At 32.9% G+C, this 16,280-nt stretch overlaps 3 protein-coding genes across 4 annotated transcripts; 1 reads left to right on the top strand and 2 right to left on the bottom strand.

Annotated features, from left to right (window-relative positions):
* Window positions 1-1,828: 1,828 nt before the first annotated feature.
* Window positions 1,829-3,190, bottom strand: LOC120167423 (protein BIG GRAIN 1-like A). Its single transcript, XM_039176446.1, has one exon. The coding sequence runs from the start codon at window positions 2,976-2,978 to the stop codon at window positions 1,842-1,844; it is 1,137 nt and encodes a 378-aa protein (XP_039032377.1). The 5' UTR covers window positions 2,979-3,190; the 3' UTR covers window positions 1,829-1,841.
* A 2,422-nt stretch (window positions 3,191-5,612) lies between these two features.
* LOC120167476 (GBF-interacting protein 1-like) lies at window positions 5,613-10,815 on the bottom strand. 2 transcript variants are annotated; one of them, XM_039176481.1, is made up of 9 exons: window positions 10,395-10,815; window positions 9,445-9,488; window positions 8,820-9,088; window positions 8,074-8,675; window positions 7,471-7,810; window positions 7,102-7,369; window positions 6,839-6,934; window positions 6,288-6,737; window positions 5,613-6,075 (listed from the first exon to the last, which is right to left on the bottom strand). In XM_039176481.1, the coding sequence occupies exons 1-9, from the start codon at window positions 10,555-10,557 to the stop codon at window positions 5,737-5,739; spliced, it is 2,571 nt and encodes an 856-aa protein (XP_039032412.1). In that variant the 5' UTR covers window positions 10,558-10,815; the 3' UTR covers window positions 5,613-5,736. The 2 variants fall into 2 exon arrangements, with proteins under 2 accessions (XP_039032412.1, XP_039032413.1); XM_039176482.1 differs by having other exon boundaries at window positions 6,839-6,931; window positions 10,395-10,813.
* A 1,784-nt stretch (window positions 10,816-12,599) lies between these two features.
* Window positions 12,600-15,335, top strand: LOC120167436 (polyadenylate-binding protein-interacting protein 4-like). The gene is made up of 4 exons (XM_039176458.1): window positions 12,600-12,760; window positions 12,826-12,936; window positions 15,153-15,232; window positions 15,324-15,335. The coding sequence occupies exons 1-4, from the start codon at window positions 12,622-12,624 to the stop codon at window positions 15,333-15,335; spliced, it is 342 nt and encodes a 113-aa protein (XP_039032389.1). The 5' UTR covers window positions 12,600-12,621.
* The last annotated feature ends 945 nt before the right edge of the window (window positions 15,336-16,280 follow it).

Raw genomic sequence — 16,280 nt, 5'->3', positions numbered from 1 at the left:
TAATATTTATAAAATAATCATTATTTTTTTAATTTATTGCAGTATTAGTAATCTTTAAAAGATCAGTGACCACAATGATTATTTAAGTATAATTTAATGATCTCTAAGGGCATTTAGTTAACAGAACGTGGTTATCTTTGGAAATAAGATTATTATGTGAATATTGTATTATATTGTTTGGTTTATTTAGCATGTATATAAAATTACAGTGTTTTGTTAGAGAAATATAAAATTACTTGAATGCGACTTAATTATCCTTGTGATATATATATATTTTTTAAATTTAGTATTAAACTATAAATAATTTTAAATACTCAAACTTATTAATATTTTACTAAATAAAATTATTTGTATATTATTATTATGTTTATAATTTTGAGTGAACTACAAAAAATAAGAATCGAGAAGAATCCTTATAAAAAGAATTCATTAGTCTAGGGGTTTTATTGTCTAAATTAATGGGAATCGTCTAATACCTAAGAAGTTATAGTTAATGATATTCCCACTATTTTAACAAAAAAAATGTTACTATTAGAAAAAGATTATTTCACGGTAATAATCTTTTCCGTGAACCAAACACGGGCCTGTAATTTCGGAAAATATTATTTCCCTCTGTAATGATATTTTCCGTGAGCCAAGAGTGTTTAGTGTACTATACATATAATACATTATTTTTCTATTCAAATTCAATTCTTTTGAATTCAAATTTATTCCGGTTTAAATCGCATCATGTGTGAATCTGATCTAAAGTTATTCTGAATGGAATAAGGTCAAATTAACGTATTCCAAAAACCATAATTTGGGCTTTTCCAAATGGAATTTATTTATCAAATTTAAACTTTTAATGGGTATAATATAGTAATAGGTTAATGGTGGAAATCATTTTTAACTGCCCATTAACATGGATGCCAGCCAAATTTGACATTAAGAACTTTGAGGATCAAAGATTAGATCTCTTGTCATCCTTCTATGGGGGCCATTCATATACCCCTCTCCCCTCCATTTTAATTTTTTTTTTTATTAAATTATTTTATCCGATCACTTATAGAAAACACGTCGTCTTCTACTACTGAGACTATTTATAAAATCCTTTCCATTCTCATTTTAAAAATGTCGAAAATTTGATTTCCTTTATTAAAATTAAATTTTATATTTCAAAACATGTAAATATTATTATATGTTTGATTTTTTTATATACCAAGAAAAAATAAAAGTTAAAATGTAGATGCATTTCTTGTTTGACTAATGACCAAGAGTGCTAATGTTTATGTTGAAGCAATGGAGGACCCACAAATTTGACAAGGAACAAAGCTTTTTTTTTTTTTTTTTTTTGATGATGAGATTAGAAATTCTGCCTCAGCTTTTCACCTCATTTAAATTTTCTCACCGGTTCTCTTTGAATTATTAATAGGTCAAATGCTGTTTGGTCCTTTAACTATGTTTAAATTTAAAATTTAATCTCTATATTTTAATTTAACATAATTTAACCTTGTTACTTTTGTATTTTTATTAGTTGATCCAAATAGTTAATATTATTAATTTACGATCAAATAACAAAAGGTCTCACATTATTATTTTAACGATATTAATTGTTTGAATGAACTAGTGGAATTACAAAAATTAATGATTAAATTAAAATAGAAGATCAAATCTTAATTATTAATATAATAGAATGACTAAAATAATAATTCAACAATTATTCCTATATATGAAATTCAAATGGAAAAATGATCAAACTGAAGCAAAGAATTGTGATAAGAATAGAGAAGATGGAAGTAATTAAATTGATACTATATAATACTATTATTTTTTTCGCTGTAAACCCCCAAAATGTTTAGATATTACAGAATCAAACCTTCAGCAATGGCTCGATTAGTATCAAAATGGGTTGTTTCATACACAGGCAATTCTTCTAAATATCTTTCGTTTCCAATAGCAGAAAGATGATCCAATTCAAACAGATCCGAGCTTGCATAACTAGCTGCATCGTCGTCTTCGTTGTCGTCGATATTTCTTATATCGAACTCTTCGTTCTTCTGCTTCCTGTAACTGTTTAAAAGCTCCCTTGCAGCTTCGGCAACCCTACGATTTTCTTCGATGATGCGGTACTCGATCACTTTGTTCATGACTGGTTTTCTCATGGACGCTTGAAGCTCGTTTTCATGGCGGATTTTGAGTTCCCCACATGGCCTTGAATCCTCGTCGAGAATGACGTTAACCGGACAAAACCGAACCGATCTCTTCGTCCCTGTCCCGGCATTCCCCTTTGAAGATGTGGTTTTTGTCGTCGACAGACAGGATCTCGTAAACGAGGAAGCCGAGGAACACATTGGTGTCGGTTTTTCCGAGACTGACTTCTTCGGATTCTTCTTCTTCTTCTTCGGCGAAGTGAACAACGAGTTAATGAAGCTTGCGAGTTTACTACCAGGAGATATCGGTTGCTTGACCGTTTTCAGGTCACTGTAAATCTTCATGGCCTTGGACTTGGTTCTTTTGAAACCACTACTTATTTCATGGTGATTTGGTTCATTCTGTGTTGAAACCCCGCCATGGATATATTTCGGCCGGTGGCAATGAGACGTAGACGATCTTGATTTTGCACTGCAGAAAGAATCCGACTCCGATGACGAAAACCCGCCGCCGCAGCTAGAATCCGATGACGACGAACTCGAGTTCAACAACATTGGATCCATCCCAAAGGCTTTAATTTCACAGACGCCGCCGCCGCTAACTTGTTTCTTTTGCGTCCATTTCTCGATCATGCAAGCATGTTGAACGCTGTCATTCACTTCTCCTTGTCTCAACAAACTACTGCTTTGCTTCTCCTTCCTCATGATGGTCTTGTCTCTGCAAAAAATCAGATCTTCGTATCTATTATCACCGTTCGATTCGTCGATCGAACGGCAGATGGCGTCGAGAAGGGACGAGGAGAAAGATGTGTTGTCTCTCCTGCTTTGGTACCGATCTTGTCTTGGCATTTTTATATGGCGAACAAACAAAAGGAAAAGAAGAACAGATAATGGAACAGTGGGAAGAATAATGTTGTTTGGTCTTTATTGTCTGGTTCGAAGAGTGAAGGACAGATTAATGGCAGCAGCAACAAATATGATTATTTATGTCAAAGAAACAAAGAGACAAGGAGAATTTGGAAAAGAAGAAAGAAAAAGAAGTAATGAAAGCCAAAAAGACACGCCTGATGAACACAGAAGATGATTTGAGAGTAGTAGGACTGATATTTATATGTTATAATAGTCTTCAAATCCACTCCTTAAGAAAAAATAGTTTTTTATTATTTAATTTTAAAAATTTAAGTCCACTGATTAAGTTAACCTAAGTATGTTTTTAAATTTAATTTTAGCATTTTTTTTCCTTACATAGCTTTCGAGTTTAATCCAATTGATATTATATATAAACATACACAATAGTTGACATATGATACAAGGCATGAGCGCGCAAACAGAATCATAGGTGTAAATAATAACAAATTGGTGCTTGCCTAGCTAGTGGCAAAAAAACCTTGTACTGAGCTGTGGGGAACTTGGGGTGAGCCATGCACAATATCTTTCCCTTAAGAGTGCTCGTCTATGCATGCTAAAATATAGGGTAGATTGTGTTTACTACTTAACCATATGTTCTGATCCGTTTTAATATCTAAATTTTTATTTTTTTCAAAACTATACTTAATGTTTTATATTTGTTTCATTTTAATACCCACCATTAAAATTTTAATAGACGGGCTAACATGATATAACTCCAGTGGATAGACACTCAATCCGAATGATGGACAACAAAAGAATAACGTGTCAACCAACATAATCCAATTTCAAGTCCATTAAACAACAAACTATGAAGTTCAAAGGATGAAGAAATCGAGGAGTTTATTATGATTTGAGGGAATTGAGACATTTCCTGATGAAATGGATGTTGTAATTACGTTCAGAGAATGAAAAGGTACGAGTTTGAAAAGTTTAGGCTTTATCGATCGAAAAATTCGACGACCGATGACTGAAGACGCAGTGACGGACAAGCCCATCTATTAAGTTTTTAACAGCAACAAAAACTAAACATTGAGTATATTTTTTTTTTAAAAAAATGAAAAATTAAGTAGTAAAACAAATCAAAACTAATACTTTAAGTACTAAACGCACACTTTTACCCTAAAAAATATTATGTATGGTTTTTAAAAAAAGACTTAATACCAAAATAAGTGTCCAAACTATATCGCTTTTCTCAAATAGGTGCTTAAACTAATTTTCATCTCATCCAGGTGCCTAATGTTACAAATGTTACCCATTTAGGTGCTTAGGTCGTCAACGATGTTAATTTCTTTCGTTAAGTGATCTGGTGATTTTGAAATTATTTATTTTTAAATAAAATATTAAAAATATTATGATATTTATAAAAAACTAACTTTTTTTAATATTATAAAACAACCTAAAATCTCAAACCCAAACCTTAATATGTTGTCATCGACCTTTCCGGCCACTACCACCACCACCAACATAGTCCTTGTCATCCTCTTACTCATACACCTTCGTAGTTTTCGTAGATTGGTCGTTGAAATCGTAAGATTGCAATTTTAATCCTAGGGTTCAGGCGATTTAAAACGTTGATTCGTCGTCAATAAACAGTCGATCGATCACGATTTCATGGGACTTCAGGTCGACGAGGGAATGAGAGGTTGGGTAGAACTTTATCAACGGCAAAAGAGACGGTCGACGTAAATTTAGATGTTGAAATTAAGGTTTTTAAAGGTTTGAGTTTATTTTAAAATTTGTGTTTTTTATTTCTTAATATATATATATATATAATTTTAATTTTAAATAAAAATTTTAAAATTACCAAATTGTGACACATGTCATTTAACGAAAAAATTAACACTATTACTGGACAGACACCTAAATAAATTAACACTATTACTGGCCAGACACCTAAATGAATAACGATTGTAACGTTAGGCATATGGATGAAACAAAAATTAGTTTAGACACCTATTTAAAAAAAAATTACAATATGAGCACTTATTTTGGTATTAAGCCTTAAGAAAATGGGAAAGTTTGCTATACTTTTGATATGATGAAATCATAGGTAGATATACTTCTATAAGAGATCGACATCATCAGAGATTAAAATATTATGTATATTTTCATAACAATTAAGTTACATTCAATGTTCCCTTAGTTATCTTTAGTCATCTCTGGGAAAAAAATCCGAACACGAAATGACCCAAAACATTTAGAACCTGGCCCAACACATTTCAAAATCAACCCGACTCGCCCAACCGATTGGTCTAGATCAAGTTATCCACTCAAATGAGATTTCATTCAAGCAAAGACCATGCTCCCAACATCAAGAGAAACATCACAAACAAAAAACCCTTTCAGTAATAATTCTTCCTATTACTACTAATAGTAATGATAAACAAGAGGATGAAATATATTGATTTACCACTTGAGTGATACGGTACACGTTAATGAATTATGAAAATCATAAGAAAGCTTAGGTGAAAGACTACAAAGGGTTGTAATAAGTTAGAAGTTCTTGTTTTTCCATTTTAATCAAGCTTAGGCAGATAGACCATCGATGGCTTAAAGCAATTTAAGAGGAGTTGAAAGAGATTAAACACCATTAAGCATTGAATTAACAAGATTGTGGGTTATTGCACAAAGATATTTTATATCATTTCTAAAGCTACTTCACTACTCCCTTACAAGAGAGGGTTAAGCTTGATACCATTCAGAAGTTTGATGTCCAGTTAAGATGACCCAGTTGAGGCTGTTGGTAAGCACCCAGTTGAGCTCCGGGAGCAGCTGGAGCAACGCCAAAACCAACATTAGCGCCCATTGCAGGGTTTAGATGATGCGGGTTCGCCATTGCAGCAGGTTGTAGAGGAGGAAGGTACAACCCAGAGAATTGCATGTGAGAAGATTGTGCAGCAGCGGCAGCATTAAAGGAAGCATGGCCTGTGGGAGATGGCATATAACCATGAGGTGTTTGTGGCATATTGTAGTATGCGGCAGATTGCATGTTTTGTAGCTCCCTTGGGTTCTGCATCCAGAAATCTGGAGTATCAGCCTGTCAAATAACAATGCAGTTAGCCAAGAGGCAATGACAACTGAACTAACCAAGTGAGATATATTTATATAAATACAAAGGACAAAAGAACATTATATTAAGCCACGGAAACTTATGAAGAATTACAGAAAATTCGAGGTGCATCACATAAGCACGTCAAAACTAAAGCCTACAATATTAGCTTATCTGTGGCTCATATTCTAATTATTTACCTGCTGATTTTGAACATAGATATTTCCATCTTTATATTTGGTCCGAGATGAATCCTCAAGACCTGTTGCGCTCCCAACTACTCCAGGAGCATTGATTGCATACCCAGACGGACTGGTAAAATTTTCAAACCCAGTAGGATTGCCTGCAGGAACTGGTTTAAACTGTTGAATCCCATACTTGACACCGTTTGCACCAATATGAGTACTGCCCCCCGGCATGAGCAAGTAGCTGCTGCCATTTGACGGATGCGGGAAAGCAGGATTACTGGAATAACCTGGCATCGCCATCTGTGGCAGATAAATCGGGGAGACAAACTGACGATATGGCATAAGATTAGCAAAATGGGGCATCTGAACTTGAGGATACATTTGCGCTACTTGAGGTTGTTGCTGCTGCATCATTGGTATTGTTGTTGATGCGGGGGTGTTGGCGGCGTTCAGGCTTAAGGCCTAAGTATCATTAAAAACTTCTATCAATTCAAGTGATAAAAACAAAAGGCCTTTTCAGGAATGAATACTATCACTTAAATGTGCATGTTACGGGCACTAACCTCCCGAGGAGATAGTAGACCTTGTCCTGTTGCAGTTTCATCTATTGAAGGTCTAAAATAAGGCAAATCATAACCAGTTTGGGGATCATATGCCTGCTATCAAGCCAACACCATATTAGAACGTTCCATTGCAAGGGAAAATGAAGAAAAGGCTAGTTATTCCAGAAATCAAAGTTACTTTATATCAGTTTCAGCAACATATAAATTTCATAAATACCCATTCGGGATATGACACTAATCACATTTTAAAAGGTTATGCTTACCGAAAAACCGGGTAATTCGGGAGGATCTTGCTGCTGTTGTGCCTCCGAAGGAGCATAGGATTGACTGTTATCTTGGACCATTCCAATATCGGTGTAACTGTCCAGATTCTGGGGGATTGGAGCATCTTTCTTATCAGACAATTGATGCTCGGATGCGGTACTAGAGGCTGGAGAGTCAGAACCAGAATTTCCAAGTTGATCATCTAAAATGTTAATGGGCTTGCCAACATTGTCATCACTGGAAGTGCCGGGAGAAGACACAGGCAAACTGCTTAGAGCAAATACAAGTAGAACATCAGAAACTGGGTCTTGACATCTGAATTCTAGACTTTGTCAATTTTAAGTTACTATTTGGGAGAAAGGGAAAACCTTGCAGCAGATTCCACGTTTAAGTCTCCTGCAACACCAGAGGCATGAAAACCAGGGACTAAATTCCTTGAAGAATCGTTTTCTACACCAAAGCTGCCAAAAGTAAGTCCGTGGTGATCATTCTCAGGGACACGGATGTGCTGGGCTATGATGACATTATCATTTTCATAGATGTTAAATTGAGATAACTTCTCTTGCAGTTTAGCTGTTTCAGAATCCAAGTACTTGGCATCATCAGCTGGAGGTGAATTAGATTTCTTAGGTGTTCCAATAACCCCGGGATTATTAACACTTGACTTTTGGCTTGATTTTGGTTTCCACTCTTTGTTATGATGGTTAGCTGCACCAAATATGAATGATAAGCTCTCATAAACTTCATAAATAAATTCAAATTAAGTGCTATAATAGCTACAACCTACTGACAGCCATATTTGCTAAAAAAGAGTTTAAAGCAAAACCAAACTAGGTCAAAGGAGATGCACAAAAATAGAATAAATTAGCACTGGTTTATTTTCTCTTGCATCCTTGGATACTTAACTTCGACATACATAGATGTTCCTCGGATTTTCAAGAAGCTTAAAACAAAGTGAAAAGAAATGGTACCCTTTTGATGAACTAAAACCTGTTGATGTTGTCTGCCCCCATATGGATTGTTCACAAATGACCTGCTGCCAGAAATACCAGACATGGAAGATTCAGCTGCACCACGGTGAGTATCCCGGACCTCCCGATCTGCTCTGGAAATTGCAGGAAAAGGTCGAAATGCCTCTGATGAAGTGTCCCTCCCTACAAGTGAATTTGAAAGAGTATTTGTTCCAGATGAATCTTTGCTGTCATCTTCAGGAGGATGACGGCGAACACCGACAACCCCAACTTCACGCTTGATAGCTCCAACAGCACCAGATGATCTGGAATCCGGAGAAGGCACATGAACTGGATCCGTAGATGACGAATAAACCCCAACAACTGAGCTGCTCGATGACTGAGTGCCTGAATGTGCTTGAAAGTTATTGGGCTTAACTGCCTGCGACCGCGAAGCAGCATTAGGATTAAAAATTTGCTTTTGCTCTGTTATTTCTTTCCTAGAAACACCACCAGAATTTGCATCTCGGACATGCCCGGCATGTGAACTGGATGGTGCACTAGAAGTTTGAGATGACCTTTGAGAACTAAAGGATCTCTGATTGTTTGGAGTTCCAGTTGAACTGCAGAATGTAATAGAAGAAGAATATTCAGTGTGCACTATTCCACAAGAAATATAATATCAATAAATACAAGCAAAAGGAACGAGAGAATCAAGATTAGAGTGGAACAAGCAAAAAGAAATAAATAACTACCAAATAGCATACCCCTTATCAGCAACACTAATGGGCACCTGCTCATTTAAAGAAGTTGAGCATTGCGACAAAGAAGGTTTCATATCTTTATTTGCAATTTGATTAACTCTGTTGTCCCTCACAACACGAAACTCTCGGTTGACTCCTGCATTGCCAGGCAAAGCAGCCCGAGTATAACCTCCTCTTCGAGGACCACGTTTCGGATATGTACGAAATATCATCCTTTGACCAACATTCTCAGAATTTTTTTTAGGATCCATAGAACCTTCGTGCTCAATGATCTATCATAATGAAACATCATTTCAAAACAATTTTGTACTTTAACCCTGTAGTGATTCGCATTTCAAGATGCAACAAGTAATAATCGAGGTTGTCTCAATCTCTAAGGATATAAAATCAATCATATGCATAATATCATATATAAATTAATAGCAGAAAGATATTTTTTTTCTAAGAATATAGCAGAAAGATATTGAACAACTAAGAATTCAAAAACAGAAAGAAGCAGCCATCAAAATCAGAGACAGCCAAATCTATGATTTGTTTCATCGGAAAACATAGCCCTCTTGCTAATAAAGGCAAATTAACACAGAATTTTTTTCCAAAAACGATATTGAGATGATATACAAGATCATACCTCTTTCTTCCTATCTTTTTTTCTCCTTACCACATGAAATGTATCTGAGAAGAAACAATCAGATTGGATGTAAATAAGAAACATCTATAAAAACAAATTTGAAGCTTCACCTAAACAAAAGAGTCAATCTACAAAGCTCATGCAAAAAGATATGATCATTTTTTGGACCTCGTATAAAGATCGAGAATAACAACTTCTGTTGACCAATTTACCAATTTGAAGACAGAACACACCGCACTCCTCTTTTATATTGGTAAGTGAGGAAAAAAAGGATAAATCAAACAAGCAGTCCAGTTCTGATATAAAATAAGGATTACAGTGCCATTTTCATTATGTACACAAGGATATGCTGCTTACTTGCCAAGCAGAAATTACCATAACATGGTACTTCTGTTTGCTCTTTGTCCACTGGATTCAACCAACCTTGGTAAACCTAGATTATGATCCTCAATTACACTAATAAATTTAACACTGTACTGCCCCCCCCCCCCAAATGTCTGAGCAACCAAACAAAGTTCAAGAAAGAACCTATAGATTGTTTATCAGTAGACTCAAAATTCAATTTGAAGAATGAAATACACCTGTTATAAGAAAAATATGAATTAATTCAAATATTTCACTCAGAAAATGTAGCCGCAATACCACCAAGTCAAAGCAAAAGACTAAAAGAAGTATCACCGACCACGCAAAAAAAAAAAAAAATCCAAGCACGCTAAAACATCCTGAAACAATAATCAACTTTCGCACACAAAAACAACACAAAGTAAAACAACTCAATTCCCTAAACCGCGATAAAACCCAAAACAGAGTCCAAAAGTAAGCGCTACAAGAACTATACCAATCTTGACCAAAAAGTCCATGAAACAACTACAACAGCAAACAAAACCCATTTTTCAAAACACTCAAAAGAAATGAAAAAAAAAATCAGAAGAATGAAATAAAATGGTAACCTTGATGAAGCAACTTTTGGGCAGTTTCATTAGGATCCATGTTGGCCTCTTTCAATGCAACGTAGATGTCATCATCAGAGTGATTACCGACTATTTCCTTGATTGACTGTATTGTCTTGCTCACTCGTGGTGAGAGCCCTTCGGTTCTTGGCCCACTTACCATCTCTCTGTTTCAGAAAACTCCCCCCCCCCCCCAAAAAAAGAAGACTTTCACAGCTTCCACAATACTAGCTTATTTAACAAATAGAACCCAGTTCGATAATCCAAATTCTATCCAGATTATAAAGAGGGTTTCTTCGATTTTCCGTTGCTTTTAACAGTTTTTTATATTATTGCTATTAAAAACCCTTTCAAATAGAAGACCTAGGGTTTGCTTTGAGCGGAGAACGGCTTTAGAATAACCAGAGACTGGCACCGACGGATTTTAAAATCTTTCCTCAATTCCTGATTTGGGCTCGGCTTAATGACTGATTTGCCCCTTCATATGTTGTACAGGTTGTAAAGACTAAAGAGGTTCGCGTCGATAAAATTTGGATGGAAAAAATATACGTTTTGGTATATCTAATCTTGACTTAAATGTGTAATTTAGTATTAAAGTTTTTTTTATTTAATTTAAGGGTAAAATAGATATTTAATCACCTAATTATCAGTTTAGTTTTTTAATCTATTTTTTTAATTAATTTAATGTGTTTTACAAGTGATAATATATGTTCTAAAGACTCTCAATCATTTGATAATGAACGTTCAAATATCATATAATCTCTGGTGCTCAAACCTATAACCGATAAGAATAACAATTATTTATTTAATTGCTGAGGTAGTTTGGTTCGTTAAATCATATATAACGTTACATTTTGAATTTGTTTTGGTCACACTTTGTTAAACATAAAGCATAACTGTTGATTTGACAAAATTTTCAATAATTATGTAATATTACCTTATTTGATACATAAATATCACTGTTAATTTTTAGGCGGATGGTCAAAACGTAACTTTAAACATAATTTTGAAAAATAATAATTAAATGTATCAAATGGAATAAAATTAATAGTTGATTGACTATATATGTATTTTACCCTAAATTTTAATTTGAAATATTTGAATTATAAAATGGATTTAATTTAATATAATAATATTATCTATATACACATAATAATTTCATAATGATTACATGCATTTCCATCTTAAATTTAAAAATTCGTTTTTTAGTTAAGGTGATTCAAGGTATTATCTGTTCTAAATACTCTCAAACATTTAACAATAAATGCTCAATCACTCTGCTGCAGTTGCTGATGCTCGAACCTGTGATCTCAAATAACAATAACGATTCTTTTAACCACTGAGGTAAGTTAGTTCATGCAATTTTTAGTTTGTTCATCGAGTAGATTAAAATTGTTTAAATATAATTAAGCTATTTAAACTTTTATTTTTTGATAAAGAAAAAATAATTATAATAAAATCACATTTTTAGAAGTTGAGAGGGTTTTAACCATTTTACATCATCTCATTTAGTTCCAAAATTAGAGGGGAGAGTTCATAGTATTATTATTGGTTTAAAGGAATAGAGTGTTCGATGAATTATCATGAATCGTTCGCATACGTTCATTTATGTTCGTTTGTTAAGTTACATGAATGAGTATAAATAAACTTTTATGTTCGTTTAATAAAGGAATGAACATGAAGAAATGTGTGTTTGATTCACGAATAAGCTCTTTTATAGATTCGTCTATAAGCTTGTTTACTCGATTCTCCTTTTCCTTTTAATATTTATAAGTAAAGTGAACATAAAATGAATTTTTAAGTTCAAACTGTGAAGCCTAAGAAATTTAAAAACTAATGGCATAATTTCACCCTTTTTATTTGACTAGCAAATAAAAGAATAAAAACATAGTGTTGGTTGTTGAAACGTTGAAACGTTGTTGAATAAATATATTCACGAACGTTAAATGAATAAACATGAATATTTTTTAAAATAAATAAATAATCAATAGTAAGATATTAAAACACATGAAAGCATTCTTTTCATGGAACTACACAAGAAAGAAGAGATATGTTCTTTTATTGGCATAATTTTTAGGTTATATGATTCACTGGTTTCTAAGCCCCCTTAATTATATTTAACACTAATTGGTTTTGATATTATAAGTGCTGATATTTTAGAATTAAATCTTGAAAATATTGAATTTAAACTGTAAAAATTATTATTTACTTTTTTCCTTCTTCTAAGATGAATATGAAACAAGCTATGTTTCCAAGATCTTCTGCTAATGGATTTGACCATGGAAGAGGTGGTAGAGAGGTTGGGGCTAGGGTGGAGAACAAGGTGCAGTCCATGAAATCCAATCAAGGAAGAACACAAACTTCAGGTCATCATTCTGCAATCCGATTTTCTTTCTATTTAATTATATTTTCCTAATACTACTTGGTATAGGTGATATGGCTTATGGGAGGACTGGAGGTTATGAATGTTCTTCCCGTGATTGGTTAGTTTATCTGACAAAGTGTCTTATTGGGCATCCAGTTCAAGTCCATGTGAAAAATGGATCTGTAACATCCTCAATACCGGGTTAATGACCAAATTGTAAAATTTCAGAATTTGGTGATAAAAGTAGAATAGATGAATAGTTCAATGATTTATTTGGAAATATTTCCTGAAAGTTATTAGTAAGTATCAAATGAATTAAATGGCAAAATGGTCATTTGACAAGAAATATATTTTTCTTTCTTTGATAAATATGAATCATGTGGGAGTAGGGGAAGAGTTATCTCAAAACTCTCTTCTTCTTCTTCTTCTTTTTCTTCTTCCTCTCCTCCCGTATCTCCAAGCTCAAAGGTGAGTTTTCTATTTAGTTAATTTCTGGTTAAATTTAAGGTTGAGTTATGATCATTAGATGATAATTAAGCTTAAGGAAAGCTTAATTTGTTCTAAAACAACAAGATGAAAGATATAGAAGAGATTAAAGAAAATGAGTTTTTAGATGAATTTCTGGAAAAGAGTTAATAAGTGAATTTTGAGAAGAAATTTGACTTGTCATCACTAAGAATAAGAGATTTATGAAGTTAGAAAGGATTAATAACAAAGTTGAAAGTTTAGTAAGATTCTTAATTTTAAGAATCATGATGAGATATGGAAGATAAAGATGGTTTATATAGATATAAGTTGGTTTAAGTAATGGTAGTTGAGTTTAATGGCATGATAGGGGCTTAAAATAGAAGAATTGAGTGAAGAGTTGATTATTTTCGGACTTAAAAAGTGATTTTCTGGGCAAGGGGTATCGGTACCCTTTTAATAGGTACCGATAGTCTCTTAAACGAAATTTACAGATTGCAATAGGGGTACCGATACCACCCTAAGAGAAAATGGAATTAAGCTTTTCGTTTAGTCCAAGAAATGAAAGTAACACTTTCTTTAGTTCAAGAAAGGAAAGATTAGAGTATATCAATTGGAATATTGATATGGATATATGTATTGTTATGTAGATATAGAACGTAATCTCATTCCGGAACAATCAAAGAATTAGGATCAAGTCAAAGCAAGCAAGGCTAAGGTGAGTGCAATTTAATTGTACTTATGTTATTGATCAAACATTGGCTTGCGAGGAGCCAGTGACAGAGTTACTACGGTAAGAAGTGACTCCTAAAATGTTATATGATTGATGTGAATATGTGAACTGTTATAAATGATAATGCCCATGTTATGTGATATAAGAACTAGTGGTATAGTTGGCATGTCAAGAGTCGAGGGATTACCTATGCCTTTTGGGACATATGGACAATATTACTTATGTCTTTTGGGACATATGGACAGTATTACCTATGTCTTTTGGGACATATGGACAGTATTACCTATGTCTTTCGGGACATATGGATAATTTACCTATGTTCTTCGGGACATATGGACAGATTATTATACGAGCTGTGGTGACAGCATAAGTGTGCACAACCTCTATATACTCACATATCTTTAGTTCTTACTAGTGTATCATAGTCTAATAAAGAAATAATAGCAAATACAATATATGTGATGGATATGCTTTTATATGATATGATAGTATTAATTGTTTATGCATTGATATGAGTAGAGTAATATCATATGTTTTCATGCCTCACTAAGTCAACGACTTAGCGTGTGATCGTTTTACACGTAGGTTTCGAGAAGAGAAAGATTAATAAAAGTTATGCAAGACATGTCAGTTTCTCCTTTCCACAGATCAGATCGGAAAAGAATTGAATAGATTGTATTTTGTAATATTGATTGAGGTTGGCATGTAAATAAAGATTTGAATCCGATATATATATATATTTTAATCGGTTTTGTAAAATCATATGATTGAGTTTTGTAATATTTTAAACGTATATAGGTAAATAATAAATGTATAGTGATGGACATTTTAAATTTTATGAGCTTTTAATAAGTAGACGAAATTACTGTAGCAAGGGTATCGGTACACTGTAGCAGGGTATCGATACCCATGCATCATTCTGGAAAATTTTTTAGAATCAGTACTGTTTATGGTACTGTTCATTACTGTTTACGGTATTGTTTATACAATATAATACTATTCATACCGTATAGTATTGTTCATTGAAAACGTATTTTTTCAAATTTGTTATAATGAAATATAATTCAACAATATATGATCATATTTTCTTAATATAAGTCCAAACGTTTTGTTATTTTGTAAGAACATCGTTTTAAAGAGTCAATGTGACAATTCGGACTCGTATCCGGATCGGGTACGAGTTGAAGTGTTACAGGATCAATTTACACTGAAATTTTTCATGCAACTAAGTCTGAGGCAGAAAACGATTTTGGTATGATCAATTATTTGATTCTGGTTTTTTTGTTGTAATCACGCATCTGTAATGGAACTTTGGAATACATTGTTTTCTCTTCTTAACATCCGTTTCCACTCCTTGCCTTTTCAGGACTCATCCTGAAAATGGCTCACTTGAAAAAGATGGTAGTTTGCAAGGCGACAATAGGGTTGTAAAATGTTGACCCGACTTGTAAAACTGACTGAAACCGACTTGAGTCAAAATTGTTTTTAACATGCGCTGTAGTGATGCGAAACCGACTCGAGTCGGAATTGGTGTTTACCTGAATCCGAGTTGGACCTAGAAATTGTGAATCCAAACCCGACCTGTATCCGACTGATATGAATTCGAAACCGAGATTGACCTGGTAAATAACTGGTATTACCCGACCTGATATTTACCAGACTTATATATTACAATGGACGAAATTATAAGATTTTAATAAAATTATGAGTTTTTTAGTTTATGATGTAATTAAAAAATTAATATAATTACTTTTTAAATGTTATAATAAAATATTTATTATGATAATTAAATTAATAAATAGATCTATTATATAAAATTATTTAAATGTATAATAGATAAATCATGATTAATAATGTAAAGGAAAAATAATATAGTTTAATTTATATAAATTATATAGTTTAATTTATATAAAGAAAAAATAATATTAATAATGAAAATATTTATTATGTAATATATATATTAACGTTTTATATTATTAATATAAATAATTTTGGCAATACATTAGTTTACATAGGCCCAATACATAAATTCACTCTTTTATTACAAATATATATGCATAGTGCAATCCATTTATATTAGGGTTTAAGATTTAGTGTTTATGGTTTAAAGTTTAGGGTTTAGAGTTTATAATTAGGGTTTAGGATTTAGAGATTCTATAATTTATATACTTTATTACTTTATATAGTTTATCCATAGTATTTCTATAAAATATATAAGTAATTTACTTTATATAGTTTATATATATATAGGTTATATATATATATATATATATATATACTATACATGGTTTATACATACATATTATATATTATTTAATAAAAT

The sequence above is a fragment of the Hibiscus syriacus genome, unplaced genomic scaffold (assembly GCF_006381635.1).
Source record: "Hibiscus syriacus cultivar Baekdansim isolate YM2019G1 unplaced genomic scaffold, ASM638163v2 tig00111678_pilon, whole genome shotgun sequence".
NCBI classification, from domain to species: domain Eukaryota; kingdom Viridiplantae; phylum Streptophyta; class Magnoliopsida; order Malvales; family Malvaceae; genus Hibiscus; species Hibiscus syriacus.
Note: the sequence above shows the minus strand (reverse complement) of the source record. Positions and strands in the feature narration are given on the sequence as shown.